Consider the following 25,672-nt stretch of genomic DNA (forward strand, 5'->3'; position numbering starts at 1 on the left):
ACAAATGGCCAAGAAGCACATGAAAAAATGTTCAATATCACTAATTATCAGAGAAATGCAAATCAGAACTACTGAGATATCACCTCACACCGATCAGAATGGCCACCATTCAAAAGTCCATGAAAGATAAATCCTTGAGAGGCTGTGGAGAAAAGGGAACCCTCCTCCACTGTTGGTGGGAATGCAGTTTGGTGCAGCCATTATGGAAAATAGTATCGGGATTCCTCAAAAAACTAAAAACAGACCTACCAGCAATCGATTTCGGGGTATATATCCCAAGGGAACTCTAATGTGAAAAGATGCATGCACCCCGATGTTCACAGCAGCACAATTTGCAAAAGCCAAGACATGGAAACAACTTAAATGTCCATCGACAGATGAGTAGATCAAGAAGCTGTGGTCCACCTATACAATGGAAGACCACTCAGCCATAAAAAAGAATAAAATAATGCCATTTGCTGCAACATAGACAGACCTAGAGATCATCATTTTAATTGAAGTATGCCAGAAAGAGAAAGAAAAATACCATATGAGATCGTTCATATGTGGAATCTAAAAAGAAAGGACACTATAAAGTCATCTACAAAACAAACAGACTTGCAGACTTAGTAACAATCTTATGGTTACAGGGGAAAGGGTGTGGGAAGGGATACATTTGGGAGTTTGAGATTTGCAAATGTTAGCCACTATATACAAAAATACATTAAACGAAAAAAAAAAAAACAAGTTTCTTATGTAGAGCACAGAGAACTATATTCAGTATCTTGTAATAATCTTTAATGAGAAAAGAATATGAAAATGAATACATGCATGTATAGGCAAAAATATAGCCAATAAGACAAGTGAAAAACCAACTAGGTGTCCACGTAAGTTTATCGTGATGCCATGTTTCCTACTGATGCCTTTCTCTGTACTAAGCAGAGACACTCCAAATGATTCCACAGATCACATTTAAAACTGTTAATATCACAAATGACTCCACGTCAACCTGGTGAGATGAGGATAAACTCTGTGGACGGAGGGAACTCAATGTTAAGCCTCTCAGCTGTGATGTTTTCTGCGGCTGTGCAAGATGTTCCTTGGGGAAACCAGGTGAAGGGTGGACAGGCCTCCCTGTACATCAACTATACCTTCCTCTGAATCTATAATTATTTCTAAAGAAAATCTTGAAACAAAACAACAAAAAAAATAAAAACTTGTGCTTCAAAGGACACCATCAAAAAGTGAAAAGACAACGCATGGAACAGAAGGAAATATTTGCAAACCCGGTATCTGATAAAGGACTGCTGTCTGGTATGTATAAAGAACTCTTACAGCTCAACAAGAGAAAGACAGGTAATCCAAAAAAAAAAAAAAAAAAAAAAAGGGAACAAAAGATCTGAATAGACATTTCTCCAAAGAGGATACATAGGTGGCCAATCAAACCATGAAAAGGTGTTCAACATCACGAATCATTAGTGGCATGCAAATCAAAACCACAGTGAGGTACCACCTCACACTCATTAGGATGGCTAGGATCAAAGGAACAAAACTAACAAGTTATTAGCAAGGATGCAGAAACACTGGCACCTGCATATATTGCTGGTGGGATGTAAAACGGGGCAGCTGCTTTGGCAAACAGTTTGGCAGTCCTTCAGAACGTTAAACATCAAGTTACCATATGACCTAGCCATTCTAGACTTAGCATACAGCCAGGAGAACTGAAAAACATATCTAGACAGAACCTTGCACACGAACGTTCAGAGCAGCATTATTTATAATAGTCAAAAAGTAGAGACAACTCACATATCCATCAGATGATAAATGAATAAACAAAATGTGGTGTATCTACACAATGGAGCATTATTCAGCCGGACAAAGGGCATAGCTCCTATCAGTACATCTTAAAAACATCATGTCAAGTAGAAGCAGCCAGACACAAAAGACCACATACTGTATGACTGTGTTGATAGGAAATGTCCAGAACAGGCAAGCCCGGAGAGACAGAAAGTCGATAAGCAGTTCCTAGGGACATGGGAAAAGTAGGAGGTGGGAGTGAATGCTAATGGGTAAGGGGTTTCTGGCCGGGATGCTGAAAATGTTCTAAAATTGGATAGTGGTGATGGCTGTCCAACTCTGTGACTGTAATAAAAAAAAAAACCACTGAAAATTCACTTTAAATTCAAATTCTAATTAACTTAAAAATGGGTGCATTTTATATGGCATGTGAATTATACACCTCACCAATGTTTCATAAAAAAAACTATCTGCCATGGTGTGCAAATTTAAGTGGATCAATTTAAATGCACCGTGACATAAAACTATGTACTGTGTTCCTTATAGTGTACGTTAACCATAAACGCCTGGGCCCCTGCCCTTAATACTGAAGCACAGATTTTCTGCCAGTCACCTGAGCCCCAGTGTCCGTGACAAGTGGCATTCTGGCCACAGAAGCAGCCAGTCCTCCTAGGGTACCCCTGAGCCTGTAAGAACAACACCTGTTTGAGTCCTCAACTTCCAGGACACTCTTGACCCTGGAAATGTGTTGGACGGGACTAAGCACATGGGCCACAGGGACCCATAAACCAATTACCTAATCTTAGACTGCTTTGAAGTTCAGCTTCCGTGACTCAATTCGCATTACTTCTATTTGTATTGAAAGACTTGCCTCTCATTGGTTAGAAACAATGTCAAGACAGCCTAGTGACGTTAAATTTTGGTTCCCAGCATCGGTTATGAAATCACTTCATGTGAAAACAGAGAAGCTCAGAACATCTCCTTGCATCACCTGATTACCAGGCAGAGGTCTGCCAGAAAGATGAAGGGGGCAGAAAATGTGCCCTCTTCTTCGCAGACACTGTTGAAGACGGCCTAGCGAGAGGTTAACTTGCAAGTGTCGCTTTCTCTCGGCATCCTGATTCTCACTGCTTGCCTTACAGCTTACACCCAGCGTGAAGATTTAATTTCCTCGCAGCTGAAGACAGTTTAAAGTTTATTACTCACAGGCTAAAATGTTGATGTATCTGTTTTTGTGCTTGTTATCTGGATGATTGGAGTGTTCTGCAGTGATGTTCATGTCAGCCGTGCACCGCTGGACTTCCTAGTGAAGAAAACAAACACGAAGATTTCAAAGGCTTTTAGACACGCTTTAGAGATTTACCAGTAAGGTCACAGAAAGAAAGGAACTATTTACATCCAAAAGCACAGAGTATTTACTCACTCCCTAGCCTCTGGCCACCGTTACCTCCCCAAACTCAACTTGCGAAATACAAAATAAAAGGATTTCATTCTTTACTAATTCATCGACCATCCACTTTATTCCGTATTATGACCTATGCGTGGGGATTACAAAGCAGTGTCTCTTTTTGAATATGTCACAGTCTGATGGGCGGGAAAAACAGGCACTAAGATGATGGCAGTCAAATGTGATTAACAGAAAAGAGGCCTGAAGAAACTGTGATGGAAGCAAAGAGGAAGTAAAGCTTTAGACAGGAGATCACTCTCCCAGGTCTGAAAGGCTGAACAGGAATATTCCACGCAGAAGAATTGTCTCCACCATGATTTTCAATATGCTGACAGTCCTTCCAGCCTCTTCTTGTTTCGTTTTGTTTTGATTTTTTTGTTTTCGGGGGAGGTGATTAGGTTTATTTACTCATTTATTTTAGTGCAGGTGCTGGGGAATGAGACTAGCACCTTGCGTGTGCTGAGCATGCGCTCTACCACTGAGCTATGCCCTCCCCTGTTCCAGCCTCGTTTTGTAACTAACAGACTGCAAATTGACAATAAAGACCCAGTCCTGAAATGACATTAACACAGAACCCACTCAGTTGTCGTATCTGACTCAAATACATGTGGCTCTGATGCGTTATTTGTTAACTCAAATTTTATGTACGTTATCCTTCTTTAGAAAAACAGCAGTGGGAGGAGCCACTCTCTCCAGCTAACCTTTGCCATGGATAGAAAAATCATTGTTAGCCTAATAGGAGGTTGCTAAAAAGCCACATTTTCCTACCCTGTCTGCCTCAAACCCCAGAAAGTACTGGAGCCGACTTAATAAGGGAAGTCATTAGCAGCGCACAGCTGCGACAGAGAGCAGGGGCAGCGACACAACGTTATCAGCAGAAGCGTCTTCCACGTGACAGATGTACCAGAGTTTACAAGCACGCAGACTTTCTTCATGAGGGACTGGCAACGGCAATTACGGGTGATTTCCACAGCATTTACGTCATGCATAATCAAACATGGAACTGGCTGCCTTTTTATATTCACAAAGCACAGAGAAGGGACTCACCGCCCTCAAACAACTTAACTAAGGTAGAAAAACACAGGGTCATCATCTAGTCAAAGAAACCACATTCACGGACATCTGATTCTCCGAGGCTGTATATTTAATTTTTCATCACTGTGGGCATTACCAGTTGTCCAAAAAATATTTTTTTATTACAATACTTAAGCTTTTCTTACTTGTACTGAATGTGATCAACTCTGATGTTTGCTATTCTATTTAAAATGGCTTATAACCTACGGTTTGGGAAACGCTGGTTTCAAGGGTCTGAGGAAGCCTTTGGCTCTTTTCTCTAACGTAGATGATAAAGCGTGAGCACAATGCATTGAGTCTGCCATCTTAACACGTCCAAGAACAGAAGGACTGCTAGCCGTACTCACATTTGGGGGACCTGCCTTTTAGAACTGCCTTGAAAGCCTGAGGCGCACCCTTTTGAGAAGTTCCAGGCGCAGAAATCCTTTGCAAATGCATTTGCGTTCTGGAGGACAGTAATTCATTCTGTCGACAAATGCACGAAATAGGCTGACGTGCTTCTGTTTCTGGGTTTGGAAGGCCGTACCTCTGGCAGGTACCTCTTCAGGGCTGAGGTGCTCAGATATCCTGTGCTGAGACTTCAGCCTTTAGGACTGTAGTTTGAGACTTGCTTCGTTTACTGACATGTTTTTCCCCCATTGTCTGCATCTGACCACACGCTATGGACTGAAGTTGGGCATCTATTACAGCATAATGCAATTGACCGGGACGGCTTGGGAGCAGCTGTCTGCACTGTGTGAAGCGGTCATTCAGTACGGCCAATCAGACCCTGCGTTATCTAAAACCCTTGGTCTGATCCGTTGCCTCTATTTCACTTTTCCAATTATGTGAATGGCAGAAAACAAAGAAGAGTCATAAATAATGTTAAATCTGATTTTATTAGAACCCAAGGGGCTTGCCTAGGGCCTTCCGATTTTGCCTCATGGATAATAAATGTCATCTGTAAAACCCTGCAGCCCTGCCCAGCTCATTTAGATGCTGACAATATCATCGGACCCTGGAGTGGCTTCTTTTCCATCAGAGCTGGCATTTCAGAGTTAATGTGATTTTCATAGGCGTTAAAACCCTTTGAAGTGACCCTGGCCACTAGAGTGTGTATAGTAACATTACTCTGCACTCTTGATAAACAGTTTTAAGAGATAAGTTTGTTTGTATTTCACTGTCCACATAACAGAGCTGAGGTTCTCAAAATGAGTATTCTGAGTTACAAACAGGCATATCGCCTCAGGAAAGAGCCAACGGAAAGCAAGAAATTTAAAAGGAAGTAAAACTTTAAAAAGCAACAAAAACATGAGAAGCTGATAAAAGAGTCAGAACTCCTAGGAGATGACCGACCGGCTCAGTCACCTCCCGCCTGGAGTTGCGGACGTTAAGAGGCTGTTGGAAGGGCACATGGAGGCTTCCTGTCCTCCCGGGCCGCAGCTCAATTTGGAAAAAAAAAAAAAAAAAACAAAAAAAAAAACAAACACAATTCAACCACAACAGATCTAGGAATCTTTCCGATCACTTAGCTTCACAGTGAAGCACGATGAGAAGAAAATATTTGGGACCTGGTGACCAAGTGTTAGACCGAGTCTGCAGAACATTCTCAGAGTCTGGGCTCAGGCTGCCCACGGGTGTGCTCAGGGGACCGCGCCCCAGAGGACCGCGGAGCTCAGCTCATGACCCCCGCTGGGTGCGGGCGTGGTGCCGGACGCAGGGCCGGCCCTCACCGGGCCCGCGCGTGGCGCTCATCCTCCTGCCTCCGCTCTCCTCCACCCCGGCTGCCAACTGCTGCCACGCTCACCTTCTTCAGATGCTGCTGGGACTGGCCTTTCCCTCAGCTGAGCTTTCAAGGTCTCACTCTGTCTCCCACCCTCTCCCTTCCCAGTGCCAGGCAGCTTTAACTCTACGGCCCTTGAAAAGACTGAACAGCCTCCTGGTCTTTGCTTCCGTGCCCTTTACCTGGCTAAGAATGCCTGTCCTCTCCCCGATTCGAACCCGTGTGGCTTCATTTCAATGACGGCCTTACCCTCCAGAAAACCAACCCGTCTTTGGAGATTATGTCACAACGCATCGTCCTGCAGCTGGTCTATAAGATAGAATTATTTTTCATGTACGATTTGTGGAACTGGACTAACACACCCTTTTCCTACTCTTCAGAAAAACCTCAATTTAACCAGCTATGATTATTTTCATGATAAGAGTTTTAAATGTTTTCCTTTAGGACATTTAAGACCCAAACTGGCGTTCTGGCCCAGAGGCTCAGGAAACTCGACAGGCATCATTTTCTGCCGTCCTGCAGGATAGAGCAGCCCTCTGTCCAGCAACTCCCATACGTGTGTCGTCGGCAACACGAGAAATCTGCATCTCACATAAAGCCGCTGTGGCCGCTGGTTCCCTCGGTGCATGGGCTCAAGTGGACAAAGTTTGGTTCTCTTGATTTAAGATGAGCATCTGGCCCAAATTTAGCTCAGCTGGAGTTGACTGTAATGGACCCGGTTCCCCAAAGGATCTTGTCAAGGGGTGTTGGACCTCTGGCCTCATCTATGCACTCAGCCTTTCAGTCTACGATGCTCCTGACCCCTGCCTATTAATTCTGTTGACCCACAGGGCATTTGGAGCTACCCCTTTTTGGCAAGATTGTATTCTAGCATCATGCCTCTGGGAGCCACATGGATTATGACTGGAGAGGCTGGGGAAGTGTGAGGTTGAAGTCAGGTAAGGGAGCCAAGGGAACAGTCCCGGAACGCTGTCCTGAGACAAGGACTGATGTTATTTCCAGTGACTGCAAAGTCTGCTAGAGGTGTGACGTCCCCAGCTTTTACCAGCCTCCAAAACTTATCTGACAAGGATAAAAAGCTTGCTTTCAGTATCACTTCTAGACAAAGACTCGATGTTACCAGTGAATCGTTTCTCATTCTCCTCCAAGCAGCAAAGTTCTGAACATATGACAGCTATTCACCAAATTTTTTTTCTCCATTTCCATCCAAGATTTTAACACAAGACAGGGCAGAAGAGAACTTTTGAGGAAATACCCAACCAAAGTCCACAGGAGCCTTTCTCCTCTGTACTCCTCCAGTGCTTCATTTCTGTATTTGCACTTTTTTGGCTTTGCCCTCTGTCTACTTGAGCTGTGTCCACTCTGCTCTTCCCTGGCCCCCACCAGACTGAACCCTTCTCTGTCCGATTCATCGATTCATCCTTGTACCTTATGCAATGTCCAGAGAGCAGCAGGTACTCAGCGACTGCAGGGTGAGTGGCTTTATCTCCCCTTAATGGCCAAATATTACCTGTTAAGCGGTTTTCTCTATCATCTTAAGATTGCTCTTTGACTACTTTCAGGCCTCAATTCAGAAGTTACGTAAGATTTCTAGAAATCAGATTCTCGGCCCTCTGGGAGGCCTCTAGACCATGAAGATTACATACTGGGCTCCTAGTTCTCTTAGGTGGGGGCTATTTATTTTGACTGCTCTCCTTTTTTTTTTTTTTCCTGCGAAGGAACTCTGACTTTTTGGCCTGTCAGCTGCACGATCGCTTTCAGACAGTCGCTGATCATCTTGGTTACTGCTTTTTGACTTTCGTTCACACGGGCCACGACTTACTTCAAGGGAGCCTGGAGGGCATCAAGGTTAAACGTGCGGGCTTGAGTCAGAAAGCCCTGGTCTTAAACCCTGCTGCTGCCACCGCGTAACTGAGCCAGCCAGTGCCTCGTTTCCTCACGGGTAAAGCTCCTCGTCGGTAAAACGGGGACAGTAAAACGGCAGGCACCTCATGGGGTGTTTCTGAGGAACGAGTGAGGTCATCCACGCAACAGTGCTAAGGGGATGCCGGCCGCCACTGTTCCACATAAAAGGATCTGGAAATCTGGACTTGAGGTTCCTACTCTCTTACCATCATGAAGGCTTTGTTTTAGTCTTGTTAAATTACATGAAATCTCATGTCCTGACCTCTTTTTTCTTTTTTTTTGATGGCCTGTTACTATCTCGTTTCTACAACAGCCTTGATAGTTTCTTATATAGCCTGTTACCTTTTTTCTTTTCTAAGCTGAGGTGCCAAAAAGGAATACGACCACTGCTGTAAAATACTTCAGATTTCCCCTAAATTTGAAGACGTCAGGATGTTAGTAAGTACCTGTACTGACTCATTTGACCCCCTTTACATTGCTGTCTGACTGATCTTTTGGGGAGAAAGGACATTCTTCCTCCTCTGAAAAGCCCTGATTGGAAACCTTTCAAACCAGGAGAGATTGTGAAATAACATCCCAAAGATACCAGCTACTAATACTTAAGCTACAGAGTTCATTCAGTGTAGGCGACAAAAAAGCTTCCAGCCACAGTATTTTCTGTAGGAGAGGAATAGGGTGCAGGTGCCCAGGATCTGTTAACCGGCATGATTCTGATGCAGCAAAGCCCATTTTAAGTCAGATCAAGTTTACAGAGGTGTAGCTGATTATTTTGAATAATTAAATGGTGTCAAAACCAGCTGTGATGAATAGCACTGGGGTCCCAAATCATAAATAATTGAGAAACTGGAGTTGCATTTGATCATCCTGATCAAGTTCTGTTCTCTAGAGGATAAATGTTTGTCCTGAATACCATCAACATTGTTAAATGCCTCAATATTCTTGCTCAGTCATCCAGCCAGCAGTCAATTGAACTAAATCACTTGAACACCACACACATTCGCTGTCCTCATGAATATAAAATGCCTGACTTTAAACCACGCTCTTTGTAGCTGGATAGGCACCTTTTTTCGGTCAGCATCTAATAGCTGCATTAAACACTTGACATGTTTTTGTTTGGTCCATGAAACGTCAGACTTTGCAGAATAAATCAGAGGGGACCTTCTCTCTCCCATCTTTGCTTTGCTTCTGCCCAAGAAATAGAACAATAACAAACACAAAAGCTAGGAGAGAGACTTGATTTAAAACCAGTTGTCAATATAACTGCCTTTAGGATGGCCTTTGGGGACCCCAAATTTGCACAGAGATGGGGGCTTCTGGTCCTCTTTTTATTTCTCATGCTCCACGCGGAATGATCACACCTCCCAGCGGTGTAGCTCCTGGCTGGAGCGCTCAGCCTCCGTTACTCCGTCTGCCTCCCCCATCCCAGCTACCCTCCCACCCCCGCCCCGCACACCAACTGCATAAAAGAGGTGGGCAGGTCAGCGCCATCACCACCGTTTCCATTTTCAAGTAGAAATGAGACAGAGAAAGGAATCGACTTCCCCACAAAGCTAGAAGACAGCTGAGCTGCCATGAAAACTTGGCCTCCTCGGCACAACTCTTGCTGCCAGAGATGTGCCTTAGTTAAGCGCCTCAGTGAAGAAAAGGGCAGTCTGTTTAATAGCTCCTCATTGACACCCTGTCACTGCTGAACTGGCACGGACCCCAGCGCTGGCAGGGTGGTGGCGCTGCTCTCTACCTTGCTTCCTGCACACCAGTGCTTAGAATCAGACGGCTGTGTCTCCTCTCCAAGGATTAATAATCACGAAAACAACAACGATCAACCTTTGCGTGGGCTTGACAGTTACCCCGGCACTTTCAAACATGTTACTCATTTGTTTTTTTTACCAACTTTGGGGATGTAGGTGACATCAGTGCCATTTTTTAAAAGGAGGAAACTGGGGATCAGGGATGAAATGACTAGCTGGAGGATAAGAAAGATCACTGCTGGGGGAGCCAGCATCCCATTCCTCAGGCTCCCAACCTGCCGTCTCCACTGAAACACCTTGCGCGTCCACGGAATCAGGAGCCCTGTCATCTGCATCATGACTGCTGTCCCGGTCAGAACGCAGGTGAAGGGGGATCTGACTTTGCCCCCGTTTTCACAGAAAAGACCTTCAGGAACTGTGCAACCAACTCCCTTTCACCTCATTTTTACTGGGAAAAGATACGCCTGCTAAAACTCTAAGTGGAAGGAAAAGAAACGAGAATCAGTCCCCACCTCCCTCAGTTATTGTTTTTGGAATATGCTCATTTCAAGTTTACAAAAAAAAAAATCCCTGTAATCTGAGAGTTAGCTTTCTGGAGCTGAATTTCCCGTTCTGAAACGCACCTCAAAATCCTCGGAGAACCCGTGCTGGTCATTAGAATAGAGCTCACCGATGTGTTTCACAAACTGTTTCACAGGAATAGCTTCCATGTCATCTGTGGGAATAAAATAACATTCAGAGTCACACAGAACACTTCCATGAGACAAGTAACACTGGAAGGGGATTACCAAAGGCAAATATTTGGTTTTTGCGAAGAGTGATAAAATTCCATAATCTGAAGCAGACGTCCTCAAGGAAAGTCTTTAACATTTCTTTTACATTCGGGTCTCCTGATTTTGAGTGCCTACAAGCTGGGTTAAATACGGTTTTTTAAAAAGGCCAGTAAAGAATTACCTTTTTTTTTTTTTTTTAAATATTTAAGGCAATTTACATAGTGAAATCACCACGTCTTACTCCTAACTAAGATCCTGAACTTATTAAGGTTACTGATTTGTTAAGAAATTTGATCACAACCTAGGTTTTCAAGTAAATTGCTACTGAATGGGGTCCAGCTTGAAGCTGGAGCAGTTAAGTTCCATTTCCAATCCCTGAAGTCTTCAGCAATCTTCATAGGCAATTACAGATCGGTGCCATTGTACCAGCTGGCTTCGGGTGCAGTGTCATCTATGTTTAAGTGTTCACAATTTTAGTTCGAGACAGCTGTGTCTACACAATGCCAAATAACCCGTCTGATGGAATTAAGTGGATTTTTTTTTTTTTTTGGTGTTGACAGACTAGGTATAGATTCAGGAAAACGCTACCTTGCAATTAATTGACTTGGAGTGTTGTCACTTCAAAGGGGCATTTTCCACGCCTGAGCCCAAAGTGTGTTTTAAAACTCATTTACCCACATCCACTCTGCTACTTGGAGTTTCTGCCGTGAAACAGCCACACCCCGCGAACTGGAGCTCCCCAGCCTCCTCCTTCCCCACTTCCTGCGACCCTCCCCCGCAAATATTTCCTTTTAAAAATACTCTGCTGAATTTGAGATAAACAACAGACATGACATTTACTTTATTCAGAGTGAAAGATCTTTGGCAAACGCACAAACATCTAAACTGCCACAGATGCTTTTCTTAGCAAAGGGTATGAAGATCTGTATGTGTAAATGAGGTCCTACTTTGGCAAGAATGTTATAGATCCAGGCCTGACAATCTGATTTCTCTTCATCTGGTGACAGTTAGCATTGACTATGTCATTCCTTCTCTACTTTCTTTCGAGAGAGCAAAGCTCTGGGGTGGCTTTCTGCATCTATTGACATTTTCAAACTTGAATCATTCTTCAGCGGAAAATAGCATCTCTTATATACGCTGTTTCAGGAAGGTGACTTATCAACGCCCATGATCCAAACTGCTTAGCGGAGAAATGTTACTTATCAAATAGGTGATGCTCAGGAGGCACAAATTCTCTCCCTGTGAGCAATTAAAGACCTAATCATTTTAATAGGCCACCTTATGAAATAAAATTGCCAAGTTATTTACAAATATTTCAGGACTGAAGATGTTCATGAATATGCAATCACTTTGCACGCCCAAGAAATCTATAGCTCCCATAATGATGTAACCGCCATTAACAGAGTGAGGCGAGCCAAACATGCTTCCCCAGAATATTTAGCAGAATGCACAGTTCAAGAAAAATTCCCCAAATTATCTGATCACTTCACTTCAAATGTTTAGAAGTAAGCAAATTCTACAATAATGATCAAGTGGCAAAAAAAAGATCTTAGGTTGAGTAAAGGATTAATGTAAATAAAATTGGAGCCTCTGTGAAAGATTACCCCAAGAATAAACTCATCTTTGGACAAGAGGCAAAATAAATAATACGGGACACAGCGTGGCTCCACGAACATTCCAGCACACAGACGGCAGGCACCTCTCTCCTACTTACTTAGAAATGAGAGACACAACACTGTCTCCAAGAGCAAACTAACATGATTAATAGTGTAATAGGTTGAGGGCGCCATTTATTATGTGACGACAGTTTACAACTGGCGATTCCCAATAAACTTTTGGTGCCATGATCAAGCATGCGGACTCTAGTTCAAAATAAGAAAAAACACGTCAGCTTTAGAGTCATTTCACTCTGCAAGGTACCGACCACAGTGTTTCAAAGGTCACAGCCCACCTCAAGTCATTAAAAAAATGCTTTGGGGTTAATGCTTTATTGTTTTTTCCCTGCAAAGTGTTCAACTGCTCTATCCAAGCGAATGCCACACGTGCCCAGAAGTCGGCTGGCCTGCTCCCCCAAAGGCTGGATGCAGCAGAACCCCAGAGTTCAGGATGATAATCATGGAAATACACGACTCTCTGGTCTCTCCAGTTTGCTTCTTTATCCAAGGAAGTCTAACCACATCCCTCTGGGTTTCCAGGCACCACCAATAATGCCATAAAACTACCAGACTGTCAGACACACACACACACACGCTCCCATCAGCTACCTAGATAATACATGTCTTTCAATCAAGATAAATGAAACTGAGGGGTCGTAAATCTTTTTCCCTCAATATTAAGATGAATACAAGGCTATGGCTCATCAGAAGTCCTCTAGTTTCCCTCTCACATAGTTTTTCTATTACATTTCTCTCAACAGGAGCCAGATAATTATAAAATTATGTAACTAGCAGAAGGCCAAGCAATGCTAACAGCATCATAGACCTGATCTGCTCAATTTTTATCTGGAGAGACCCTGTGTGGTACGAGGACACTCATCTGGAAGATGTCATTTCCACCTGCATCCGCCTGCATTTCATGAACAAACGGAGAGACTCCAGCAGCACTGACTAGGTCCAGGCCCTCCTGGGCCTCTGACATGCATTAACCTGCACTCAGGCCTCCCAACAGCCCTAGGAGATAGGTACTATTTTCATTCTCATCTTACAGTTGAGAACACAAGCTGAGAAAGGTTCACTGCAGCCTGGTGTATGGCAGAGGAAGGCGGGCCACCGAAGAGGTCAAGAGCGCTCCGACTGGGAGAGAACAGGGGCATCGGGGTCAGAGAGAACAGGGAACCGGAGCCACGGGGTGACGTGTTTACCTGAGCACCTAGGACTCAGCCAGAGATCAGGGAGATGGTGTCTGCCCGAGGGCAGCATTTGTTACGAGGAACGTTAAGTGATGGCAAGAACGGTCTGTAAGTACATGGTGAAGACGTGTCAGAGGGATGGGTGCGATGACTTGGGTGGAAATAAATGTCCCTGACACAGCGGTGATGGGGGAGATGCATCAAGAAAAGATGCGCTGGAATCAAAGTACAGATGTTTTCACTGACGACAGGTTGGATGCTAGACTGTGATGTTACGATGAAATGGTCTAATGGTAGGGTCGACAGAAATAAGAAGAAAGCCACCATTTGTTAAGCTTTCACTTGCTGCCAGAGACTGGGCTAAATGCTTTTCCTATGTTCATCTTCACCAGAACCAGGTGAAGAGGACACTGTTATCATCACAGTGCACGTAAGGAAACTGAGGCAAGTTGTCTACCGGGACACAGTTACTAAGGGGCAGAGCTCAGATCTGAACCCTGGTGTATGAAGCTCAAAGCCTGGTGCCCCGATGCACTGGGACACACTGTCTTCCTTCTCAAAGCACAGTTTTAAGGAAAACCAAGGAATGAGAGTATCTAGGTGAATCTGATAAACTCTTAACTTTATCATTTTGTGCCAATATTTTCACTTAGAGAGTTTTCAGATACCAAAGGTTTAAAGTGGGCAAAAATGCGACAACTACTGTTATCACTAAATCACTCCACTATAAGTGTGTCTGATACAGTCAGTTGAGGATCAGCACTGAGAAGTGGACTTTTTATTAAATCACAGTATTTACACTTTGTTCCAGGATTTTAGCCTTTTGTGGCTGGAATTAAATTCGGCATGGAAGAGGTCTTTTCTTTGGGTCAGTCCACAACAAAACACCCTTATGGACCATTTCTGATGAAGCCCACAGTTAGTCTCTGGTTTGCAGGTACGAAAAGCAGAGCATCGGAAGAGGGTGAACCCCTACGGAGAAGAGAGTATGGAAGTGAGAGATTCCAAGGAGGCAAAGAGCTGGGTAACGTTGACCTCAAATGCAAAACTGCAGGAACTGAAGAAAAATGCAAGTGAATATAAAGAAAAGTTGCTTCTGAAATCTGTGGTTACATCTCTGCTGTACTTGAATCTTCAGGGCCATTGGGGGACATCACCCAGGCTGTGGTCTCTGCTTCTCACCTCCTCACGTATCATGAATTTACTACCCCTTCATCTTCTTCTTCTTCTTTTTTTTTTTTTTGTGGGGGGAGGTGATTAGGTTTTTATTTATTTTAATGGAGGTCCTGGGGCTTGAACCCAGGACCTCATGTATGCTAAGCATGCGCTCTACCACTTGAGCTACACCCCTCCCCCGCCCCCTCTTCATCTTAAGGAACAACAGATAAATAAATAGGGAAAAACTTAAGCTTCCGTGTCTGCAATGGTTGCTTTGATATTCAAAAAAAAAAAAAAACAAAAAAAAACCCCCCAAAAAACCCAGCACCGGGGGCTGTCCCTGCACATCAACCACAGGGAGCGCTGGAGAGCCCAGCCCAGCGCACTGCTGGGTGGTAGGGTCTTTTGCCTGTTACTCAGAACTGTGTAGCTGTTCTTATCAGCCACCACTGACAGAGTGCCTCCTGTGCAGCAGGCACCCAGAGGCAGCGGTGTGAGTGGAAAAAGCCAGAGCCAGTCCACCTGGTGTTACAACTTCGCCTCTCTGTGATTCCCCTTCCTCGTCTCTAAAACGGGAGTAGTAACTACCTACTTCCTAGACCATTATGCAGAGCACACTAGACAACACAAATGCTTATAAGAGTGCGTGGCGTCTAGTAAGTGCATAAAACTGTGGTTTACTATGAGGGGCTAATGGCTTTACATCCATGACCCTATGATTCAGGGGCTGTCATTACCCCCATTTTATGGATGGAGAAACTGTGGCTAAGAGAACCAAAGAACTTGGCGAGGGTCTCCTGTCAAGTGGTGGGGCCAGGCTGACCCCAAAGCTGGCTTTTTCCACTTCGTATGACCTCTCTAGACCTTAAATTGAACATACGTGCGTAGAGAGGGCAGAGAACCGGATAATACATTTAAAAGAAACTTCCCAACAACAACAAAAAAAGGGCTGAAGCAAATCGCTCTGACTTTAAGGGTAAGCTTCAGTTATTTGGAAAATCCACACTGGTGTTCTGGTCACCTTGATGATGGCGGGTAAATAAAGTTGTCATAGTATTTACCATCCTGCCGACATGCTTCGCTGTGGGGTTGACTGGCTTAAGGTCTGTTTATGAGCATATCCCTGCTTGCTTACTCTGGCGGTGTGTGGGTACGTATGTAATTACTGTTTCAAGATTCCAGAGGGCCTTACATCACTTACTGCAACCAAGCTCTGTAAAGTTCATTTAAACCTTAGCGGTTCCCTCAACCCCATCCCAAATCCCAACCAAATCTATCTGAGGGCAGGGAGAACATATAAAACCCCAGCACAGTACTTGTGCTCAGACCTAACCTCTAACCCCAAATCCCATGACAGGGCCGTTACCGGGGACTGCTAACCGCCCCTCTAGTGGACAGACCTCAGTGTTGGGAACTCAGTCTCCTTTTTTGTCTGTCCCTTCGGCCTCGCAGAGGCCAAGTTCAGGCCTCTCTCTGGGCTTGATAATACCTGTGTTGACTTAGGAAGGTAATGCACGTAGGAAATAAAAGATTATCCAGATTTTAGTTCCTGAGTTAGGACAGGACAAAGAGATCTTTGTCTCAATCAGACTCTTTGGATGCAAAGAGTGTTGTGGAGATTGGAACATTTTATTTCCTGCCATAAAAAGAAATCTCTTTTCATTTATGAGACAATGAAGTCAATAAAGAAAGGGCTTCATTATCGTCAAAAGACCAATGAATCTCCTTTGGAGATAATCTCTATATAAATAAAATATGCCAAATAGGTTGGTTTAATCCCAAGGGTTTTAAACTGCATGTTTAAAACCCCTTTATATGCTGGCACCCTGCTGAAGCCAGTGACCTTCAAATTATTAAGATGTATTTTAACTGCTGGGAAGGCATGAATAATTTCTGGATTTCCAAGCTACTGGTTAGCGGCAACATTCTGTTTTGTAATGCTCTTATTAGAAAGTTAGATCTTCTAATTTCCAGAGACAAGCATTTATAAGGACATTTGTGTGCGACAATACGCACACTTGGAAAAGCCCCTTCATCATGCTCTGCACACAGGCTAATTTCATGAGCTGAGTTCTGATTTTAAAAAGCTATATACAATGAAAGTCTGAAAGAATAACTAATACAATACAGCAAATATAATTCGCAGATGACATATTGTATGTAATGCTTCTCTAATAATTGTAGCGGAAATACAATGCAAGCTTGCGCTTTCAAAAGAATATCCCCAAGAAGGAACTCCTAGATTTTTCAAAGTACTTGTAGATGTTAAGAATAATACAAATCTTGAAGGACAGAAATCTGTGACCACTTCAACATCTTAGAAGATGGAAAGCTTATAGGGGGACTGACAGCTACATTACTGCATTCAATTATCCTTTATCAGAGTTAACAATAGGAGACCAGTAACCATGGAACATTTGATGAAGGAAAAATCATCAGTGGAAAATATTAAAAGAGTCAAAGACCCTTTCATTCTCCAACGGAAGTCACGATTTGACTCATCTGGAAGAAAATCCCCTCACTTTTTCCACACATCGTACGTCATACGTGGAGCAGGTACCACAATTCAAAATTTACCTAATAAAAGACTTGATGTCATTTCTCTAGAGCTTGGAACGTGACCTCAAGAGCACCTCTCTCCTGCTGGATGGTACTCTCGCGTGACGAGCATTTCCATGCGGCTAACTACACTCAGCCACCATACTGGCTTTGGCGTGTCCACGTTTTACGTAAATGTAGGTGAGACCAGGAAAAAGAGGTCTTCAGTCGTACAAGACTGTTTTGGCCAACTAACCCGGAACACACCGAAGACTGTAAATTCCTACATTCCAAGTCAGCATTAGTAGAACTGCTAACTCAGAATTCCTCAAAAATTCCTATCAACTGCTGTCTCCAAGAGATGGGTATTAAAAGGTCTGCAAAGCCTTCCTTAACCGTTGGCCTATTTTATAACATTTTTTAAAAGTTGGTGTAACTCACTGATTCCACTGATGCTTTCAAGACCAGAGCTGTTTACTTGTGAATTAAGGCCACGGCAGAATCACCCAAAAGTTGCTGATTTAGTATCTAAATCTATTCAACATTCAACATGTTTGTGAATTGCTCCCCAAGCCATTTAAATCACACAGACATACTTTTTTGCACAGGGACTGGAGGTACGGGTAGGTTGAGTCTTTTTCTTAGGAAGGAAGAGAATTAAAATGACTAGAAAACAAAGGTAAGAGGAGAGATGTTTTTGATATGGAGGAAGCTTCAACAGAAGAATGATGAAACTCTCTCCAGGAGGATGAAGGAGCATTTGATGGAAAAGCAAGCCATCAGCGCTGATCAAAGAAGGAACAGATACAGAACAACAACAGAAAAAATTAAAGAGAATATTCACATGTATTTGAAAATGCCTTAATTTAATGAAACAAAATCCAAATGAGGAGGCTGAAGCCTTGAGAGATCAGCACTGTCAGAGCAGCGTGCCAAGAGGGGGCACAGCCATTTCTAAGCATTTGTGCTTTGAAGTCACACAAGGGAATTCCAGTGCTGGCTCCACCATTTATCCCTGTAACCTCAGGCAAATTAAATGATGTCTCTCTGAGCCGCAGTTTCTTCATCTGTGAAATGGGGATGTTGACTGCATCTGTTTGCTTAAACTGTAGTGAAAATTAACATAAAGCATGCAGTTTTGATCAATAAATGCTCAATAAATATTAGGTGGTGGTGATGAGGTTTTCTGAAAAAGGTAAAGTGTAAAATCAGTTCTAGGATCAGAGTGTCCTACACATTTTACAGTGATGACCCAGGAGCCCTGCTGTACAACAGTCTGGTACCTGAATTTTTAATCTCACCCTGTTGCCCCCATTTTAAATCCGTATAATGGTTCAGTTTACTAGTTGTTGTCTGAAAATAGCTTTTAAAAAAATAATCAGTGATACCAAATGAGGGGTTCAAGTGAGAAAATAAGCTGATATATCTGGGGCCCAGCAGTCTTGTTTGTTAGGTTTCAAACACAGATAAACTACAAGTGAGATCTAGTGGGCAGAGAAAGTATTCCATATGAGCTCTATGAATATCCTACTAGCTTTAGAAATAAAAACAATTAGGTAATTCCTAAGGTGAATCACTCAAAATGATCCCAAGGCGGATTCCATTATAGGAAAGTAAAAAAAAAAAAAAAAAAAAAAAAAAAAAAATCACGATTTCTAAAAAAATTAGATTGACTTTTCTTACGCAAGACATATCGTTATACGGCAGTAGCTGGAAGAAGTCTTCAGGATAAATACAATCACGGATTGTTAAAGCGAAATTACAAAATATTTCACCAATGGAACTGGTAAACAGGACTATGTAGTTTTGTTTAAGACAACTAAGAAACTGTGATCAAGTTGTAAGATTTTTAAAGAAAGGCCATGGCGAGTCCTTCTTCCCAGTTAAGTGAAGGAAGTTTTGGGTCTAGGCGCGCGCCCTCAGTTAAGGCTGCGCTGTCTACAAAAACCTGCGAACACCGTGGAAAAATAGTTTCACGTTGGGTTTCAGCAGGATAAGTCCTTTAACACCACACTGCATTAAAGCAGTGTGTAAAGTAACTCACGTTTACTAATGTGTTACAACTCGTCAAGGATGCATCTGTTACGCCAGGTGAGGGACAACGGGACACCATGGCTTCCTCCATCAGTGGAGAACGTGAAGACATCTTCCTTCCATGTAATGATACCGCCAGTGGGTAAGAATCAGGAGAAACTCACACTTAAGGAAATGCCTTTGGGTTGTGAGTGTTAAACTTGGTGATTAAATAGGCTGCTGGGAACTGAGGCAGGAAACACGCAAAAGCGTTTCTGCTCTAAGACACCTTCTCAGAGGTGTGGCAAGGCAGGCATGGTTGATGGCACTGTCCGAGGATTCTGGGGAACTCAAAGTCCTGAAGCCCAGGCCAAAAAGCACGTGAGGCCGCTGCATCCAGTGGATGTGGTTTGGTGTTCGGGACAGTCTGAACCTGGGAACCGTGCAAATGCTCTGCTTGGCTGCTGGGATGAACAGTATCATGGTTTGGGAAGGAAAGTTTCCACAGCTAACACTTTGGCTTATGTTATGGTTTCCAAAGTGCTTTTACGTGTACTGTCTCATGGGATTGTTAACCCCGCCTCACTTACAAGTAGGGCAGACACCCTGCTAACTTTTCAGATTCTGGAAACTAAGGCTCAGAGAGGCCAAGGCACTGACCAAAGGTTTCATGGTGGAAGCAGGGCGAGGTCCTAGGTTTTCCAATTCCTAATCCAGTGGGGAAAAAAACCCCTAAAAACTAAAAGACAGACCCAGAAGCGTCTCACCATTTAACCTTTTGAAATGGATTTCAACTGCCCCGCTACTCAACAGCCGTCTATCAGTGGAATCAATTCAGAGGAGAGTGGCTCGCAGGCATTTTCCAGAGGTCAACACAAATTGTAGGGGATGCAAGAGGAGAGTGATTACGTACACGCTGCTGCCCACATCTGGGAAAGTCAACAAAACTTACCCCGTGTAGATGGAGGACTGATTCCTATCTGCCTCCTCTCAAAGGCAAGAGTGCAGTTTCCTTTACTGAGCAGCAAGGGCGGGGGTTAGCAGACAAGAACAAAGGTACCCCCAAACCTGGCCCATCTGTGTGGGAACTGTTCGGCTGCCACAAAATGAGCACCGGTAGGGTACTTGGCCAGAGACTTTTCTGCTACCCCTCTTGTTTCTGTGGGACAGCGGACCAGAATGGAGAGATCGTGGCTAAGTCCAGCCGTGTCTTATGACTTAACATATACAGGCATAAAGGGCCGATTAAGCCCCCCACCATAACCGCACCTGGAGAAGGTTTGCAAACAACAGAAGCACTCCTTGGTACTCAGAGAACGACTGCACCTCTAGGCTTCACAGCTGTGGCCTTTTAAGAACCTTAAGGAAGATTTGCTGACATTCATTCCATGCATTCATTCATTCACTCTTTCATTTGTTCCGAGACTTAAAGAATGCCTACTATGTGCTAGGTGTTATTCTAACCACTTGCCTTTAGGAAGCTCTCACTCTACTTGGGGGGAGACCCCAAAGAAGCAAGTAAAATAATAAGGTGCCTTAGATGATGAAGAAAGCCATTCCGGAGAATGAGGTAGGCAAGTGCAATGGGGGACCGCGCTTAATAAAAGGAGTGCCTCTGTTTACAGCAGAGTAACATCCAGAGGATGGGTGTGTGAGATACCTGAAGACAGGTATTTGCAAGTACATAATGCGACCCAGAGGATGAATGTTCGAGTCTGGAAAAAAGGAAGGGGACGCCACATAAAAATGGTGGGAGCCATCTTCAAACCCCTCATGCTTCCCAGCACAGCGAACCCACTACTGAACTTCTCACGTCTATGACGTTCGCCAGCTACCAGTGTGCGCCACCAGCACCCCCACCCCCGCCCCGGCCGGGACTGAGTGTCTGTACCAAACACAACGGAAATACCAAGCCCAGGGCCCTCGCCCTGGACCTCCACGCAAACAGCCTAAGAACCAACGCTTCCAGCACCGAGGCAAGTATTTTCAGAGTATCTTGAATCTTGGGAAAAAAAACTTTACAAAAAAAAAGGATTGCAAATTGCAATTTTTTAAAAAGCAAGCACAAGCTGCCTATGAGAACATTCAGTCCAAGTGGATTGCAAAAACACCAAGTTTTCCCCTTTTTTCTACTGTTCCTTCCCTTCCCTGCGTGTGACTCTATCCTGCAAGAACTCAGGTATTTGCTCCTCTGAAAGATGATTTCATTACGTGGCAGACGTGTAAAGGGTCACAGATTTCATTCAGCTACCCTTAGTTAAGGCTCCCTCAGACCGGGCCAGCTTTAAAAGGCTGTAAAAACAATATTTTGTCACGGCTGTCACATAGCACTGAGGACAAAAGGGACAGACAGTTAGCCCAGTGGAAACAGGGGCGGGGTCTGACTTACCCGGAATTGGAATGATAGGAATACTTTCATTGGGGACCACCCGAGGTGAACTGCTATCTTCCACGTAGAAATGAGCTGTCTGAAAACATTTTCTGTGCAGGAAAGAGAAAAACACGCCAACGGTGAGAGCAGAGAAATAAATACGCTCCGTCTGAGTTCATCATCTTTCAGTTCTTTCACAGACTGTCCCAGCTTTAAATTTCACGCAGCACTGAGTGCAAACCCACGGGCAAGTAACAAGACACAAGCAAGACAATATGCAGCGTATGGGCAGAACCCCAAGGAGCTGGAGATGAGCCACCTTGCGTTACACTCTGCCCACCCTGAGAGTGAAAGGGGAAAGGCTTAGTTAACGAGCCACTCAGACACAGGAAAACTTGGCACGGACTGAGTAAACTGCTAGGATTATCCCACAGTGTTCCTAAATTCGACCTGCTTCACAGAAGAATTTGCTATTCTAAGCTCCCAGCACCAAGTTCAAACCACACCTCGAACCCCCTCAAAGGCGTCCCCCACCAGCCCAGACACACAACAGCACCACGTTGTCAGTGCTTAGCCAAGGTCCCCGGAACCCCAGACGGCTCCTGCAGGGGGTCAGAAGGCTTCCAGGGGCAAGCACTCAACACCCGAGGCCCTGGCCAGACAGCACTGGAGACGAGGACCCGACGCCCTCCAGGGTCATCGGCTTGTGTGGGGGCCTGTTTCGTTTTTACCTGGACTTCAGACAAAGCAGGGAGCACACACTGGTCATCACAGGACAGGCAGTGAACAGAAGAGCCATCGGCAGCTCACTCAGCCTCTCCTACTGATGCTGGCCGGCCCTCGGCTTTCCCGCAGCCACGTCACTGCTCAGTGCGGCCCTAATGAGCTGCCGGAAGCGCCGGCTGAATATTTAATGAGGCTGCTCAGCATGAATGGCTATTGTGACCAGAGCAGGGTCCCTGTTCATCTGGCGGAGGGGCTTCACAATAGCCGGCCCCGCTGCTGGGTCTTTCAGCCAGGCAGGCGGCATCCTCCTGGTGCTCAGTGCTCCTGGGATCCAGCCCGCTCCCCTGGCGTCTCCCACGGAGCCCCATTTATACATTCCAGCCTCGCTTCTTTGGGGGGCCTGATTCCACCCACTGGAGTAAGTCAACTTCTCCTCAGAGCCGTCTTTGCTCATCTGCTCGAGAGCACCCTGGGATGATCCTGCTGGGTGTACCGCGTTTCTAGGAGGGGGGCAGAGGGGTTGGAAAAATCATGGAACTCTAGAGAGCGCAGGGGATCTCGGTGGGAGGGAGGAGGGCTCCAAGTCACCCAGATCATTCCCCCTCAGCTTTACATGGAGCTGCTGTAACCAATCGAGTGTCACAGTGGTAAGTGTTTCCCTTCCAGCGGTGCCTGTGCTCAGGTGGAAAGCAGCTCCAACCAACTGTACACCGGGCACCGCTCTAGACGCGATTGGCATGGCTGCTCCGTACCATGAGGGGGTCCTGAACACAAATCGCTTCCGCTCCTGGCACATGTCTCATGGGACTGCTCTTGCAGGGCACTGAACAATGATTTTTTTTCCTCTGATACTGCTTGGCATTTGTATAAATAATACAAGTTTTCATCACTCATTGTCTAGCTGCCTGTTCCTAAATGTGGATCGAGCAGTCAGTCAGTCAGTCTGACTTAAGCTATGTGGATATGAAATGCACAAAGTATTTTAGGGCTCTGGTGGCAACAGGATCTTCTACTGAATGTAAAATAACGGAAATCCACGTTAAAAAAAAAAAAACAATCCATGATTTTGATGTCTGATGTAATAGCTCCTTTCGGTTTCTAAGCTGGTCATCAAATGTTCTATTCTTGGGATTCCTCAGCCGACGCCCCTGCCCCCAATTTGCATAATTTCCAGAATGTAACATCAGGATCTGGACTTTCCCAACTGGCTTGAACCCTACCTGCCCAGCGTCACAGCTAAGGGAAATCTGCCTTTGTCAAGGTATTAGACCAGCGAGGTAACTGCAACCCAAAGAGGCACGTTCGACAGTGAAACAAACGGCATGCAACTGACCAGGTCAGACTTTAACGAAATGAAGAAGGAAAAAAAAAAAGGGGCGCAAAAAAAGATGCCCCACAACAACAAAGAAATAACTATTCTATTTTTAAGACCATGATTACCCTACCTACTGAATATTTAAAATACAAGGCATTACTAAAAAGAACCAGTATTGGCCAAGGTACTGTTAAGTCAGGTGACCTGGATGTGGTAGATTCTTTTTCTGGAAGAAGAGAGGCCGACAGTTCACTGGTCTCTTAGTTACATGAGGAGCGAGAGGCGTCAAACCCACGTAAAATCACTGTCCCGTGCCCCACGCGCTGCTGTTTGATGATGGACTTTCCCTGGAGCAAAATGACTCTGGGATTGCCAGAGAAGAGCGTGGCACTGGGGATGCAGGTCAGAACCCTGGGGCTCACAGCTCCCTCCCCCTGCACCTTGATGCAGGTCACGTGGCCTCTCCTCCCACACGGGACTCGGGTGGGCACCTGACCATGGGACTTTGGGGGAAACACCTTCCCTTAAAGGTTTCAATACACCTAGCAGACATTTATTTGGCACCCACTGCACAGCAAGGAGCGTGCAGATAACACATTCTCTACAATTGCCTGGAAGCCTTCAAAACACTTCCTTTAAGGCTGGCCAAGCATTTAATTAAGCCATTTAGAAAGAATTATGTGTGGATGTAATCCACGATCTTTGCAAAAAAACTAGGAAATACAAATGAGTAAAAAGGAAAAAATCAATTAAAATTACCCCTATCTTTCTCTTGGTAATCATCACTATTAATACTTTTGGGTATATCCTTCCTCACTTTTCTTCACTGACTGACTATTTCCTGACCACCAACAATGAAGGGCTGGGGGCAGAATGATAAACAAGACTGACCAGGTCTCTGCCCTAAGGGCACTTATGTTCTCTTGGGGAAATCAACAACAAACAAGTGAACAAGTAATAGTAAATAATCTAGAGCTATGAAGAAAATAAAACAGGAGGCGCTGATAACTGATGCAGGAGGTGAAGGCAGGGACCCCCCTGACGAGGCAGCCTCAGGGCTGAGAACCGAGTGAGGAGGACCAGCCACAGGAGGGTGTCTGAGAAGACTATTCTAGACAGATCAAGGAGCTGGTGAAACAGCCTTAGAGCAGAGTCAGTTGACATGTTGCAGGAAGCCAGACTTAAGAGCCGGGAAAGAGGTGGATCCAGAGCCAGGTCATGCCAGACCTGAGGACATAAGCTCCATGGGCGTCTGCGAGCAATGGAGAGCCAACTGAGGGCTTTAATCCGCCGACCTGAACAGCCTCACCGTGTATCGCCGTGAAGCGCTCGTTTCAGCTGCTGTGTGTGGTGTGTGGAGCTCAGAGCAGCAAGAGTGGAGCGAGGAGCCCTGGCAGGGGCTACCGCTGTGAGCTCACCCAAACGCTGACGGCCGAAGACAGTTTCCCTTTGTTTCTAACAAGATGAGATCATCCTGTACGTATCTCCGTGATAACAAATAAGAACTGTCACCTTCACATTAATGTCTGCTTCACCTTCCACTTCATGGATGCACTATGTTGTCAGGTATTTAATTTATTATCCCTTTAACTACTGACTGGGGGTCTACTTTGGACGAGGGACTCATCTAGGTGCGAGGCTGTTGTCACCTTTCCACCACCGCTGACCACACTGAGACAAGCCCTCTTGTGTGCACTTTCTACACTGTGGGTTTAATACTTGAAGCGCCTGGTGCAGAGGCGGATCACAGGACATTTTATTTTACTTACTCATTTCAGAGATGTCTCGAGAGTTTTTTTTTTTTTTTTCCCCTTGACCTTCAGCAGGGTCCAGGAATAAAAAAGCAAAGGCAGTGATTTTGGAGAAGAGGAAAAGAAAACGCAAGTGTAAATGCCTCTAAATGTCTCCACTGTGATGTGTTCGGAGAGGCAGTGTTGCCTTGAAGTCTGAGCTCAGGAAAATGGAGATAAAGTTTCTGAAAATGCCGGGCTGCATCACCAGGCACGCATTTTTGGTGTTCTGTCTGGGTCCAACCCGCCTGCAGGTTCCTGACTGTCAGATCCCTCCCTGAGTGAAACAGATTCTAGGCTCATCAAGGGCCGTTTTCTGAAATTACCTCTTCAGAGTGAGCATTTGTTTATGCCAGGACCTTGAAAAGGGGAAGCAATGAAGTGGATCATGTTTGGAATAAAAAAACACCTTTACAAGTTTGTAAGTA

The 25,672-nt window shown here is 44.7% G+C and overlaps 1 protein-coding gene across 1 annotated transcript in view; it reads right to left on the bottom strand.

Annotated features, from left to right (window-relative positions):
- PTPRG (protein tyrosine phosphatase receptor type G) overlaps positions 1 to 25,672 on the bottom strand; it is a 654,052-nt gene that overhangs the window by 34,182 nt on the left and 594,198 nt on the right. Inside the window, 3 exon segments of the mRNA XM_032458153.1 lie at positions 2,983 to 3,079; positions 10,336 to 10,427; positions 21,432 to 21,523. Coding sequence (XP_032314044.1) covers positions 2,983 to 3,079; positions 10,336 to 10,427; positions 21,432 to 21,523 — 281 coding nt within the window.

Source organism: Camelus ferus, chromosome 17 (assembly GCF_009834535.1).
Source record: "Camelus ferus isolate YT-003-E chromosome 17, BCGSAC_Cfer_1.0, whole genome shotgun sequence".
NCBI classification, from domain to species: Eukaryota; Metazoa; Chordata; class Mammalia; order Artiodactyla; family Camelidae; genus Camelus; species Camelus ferus.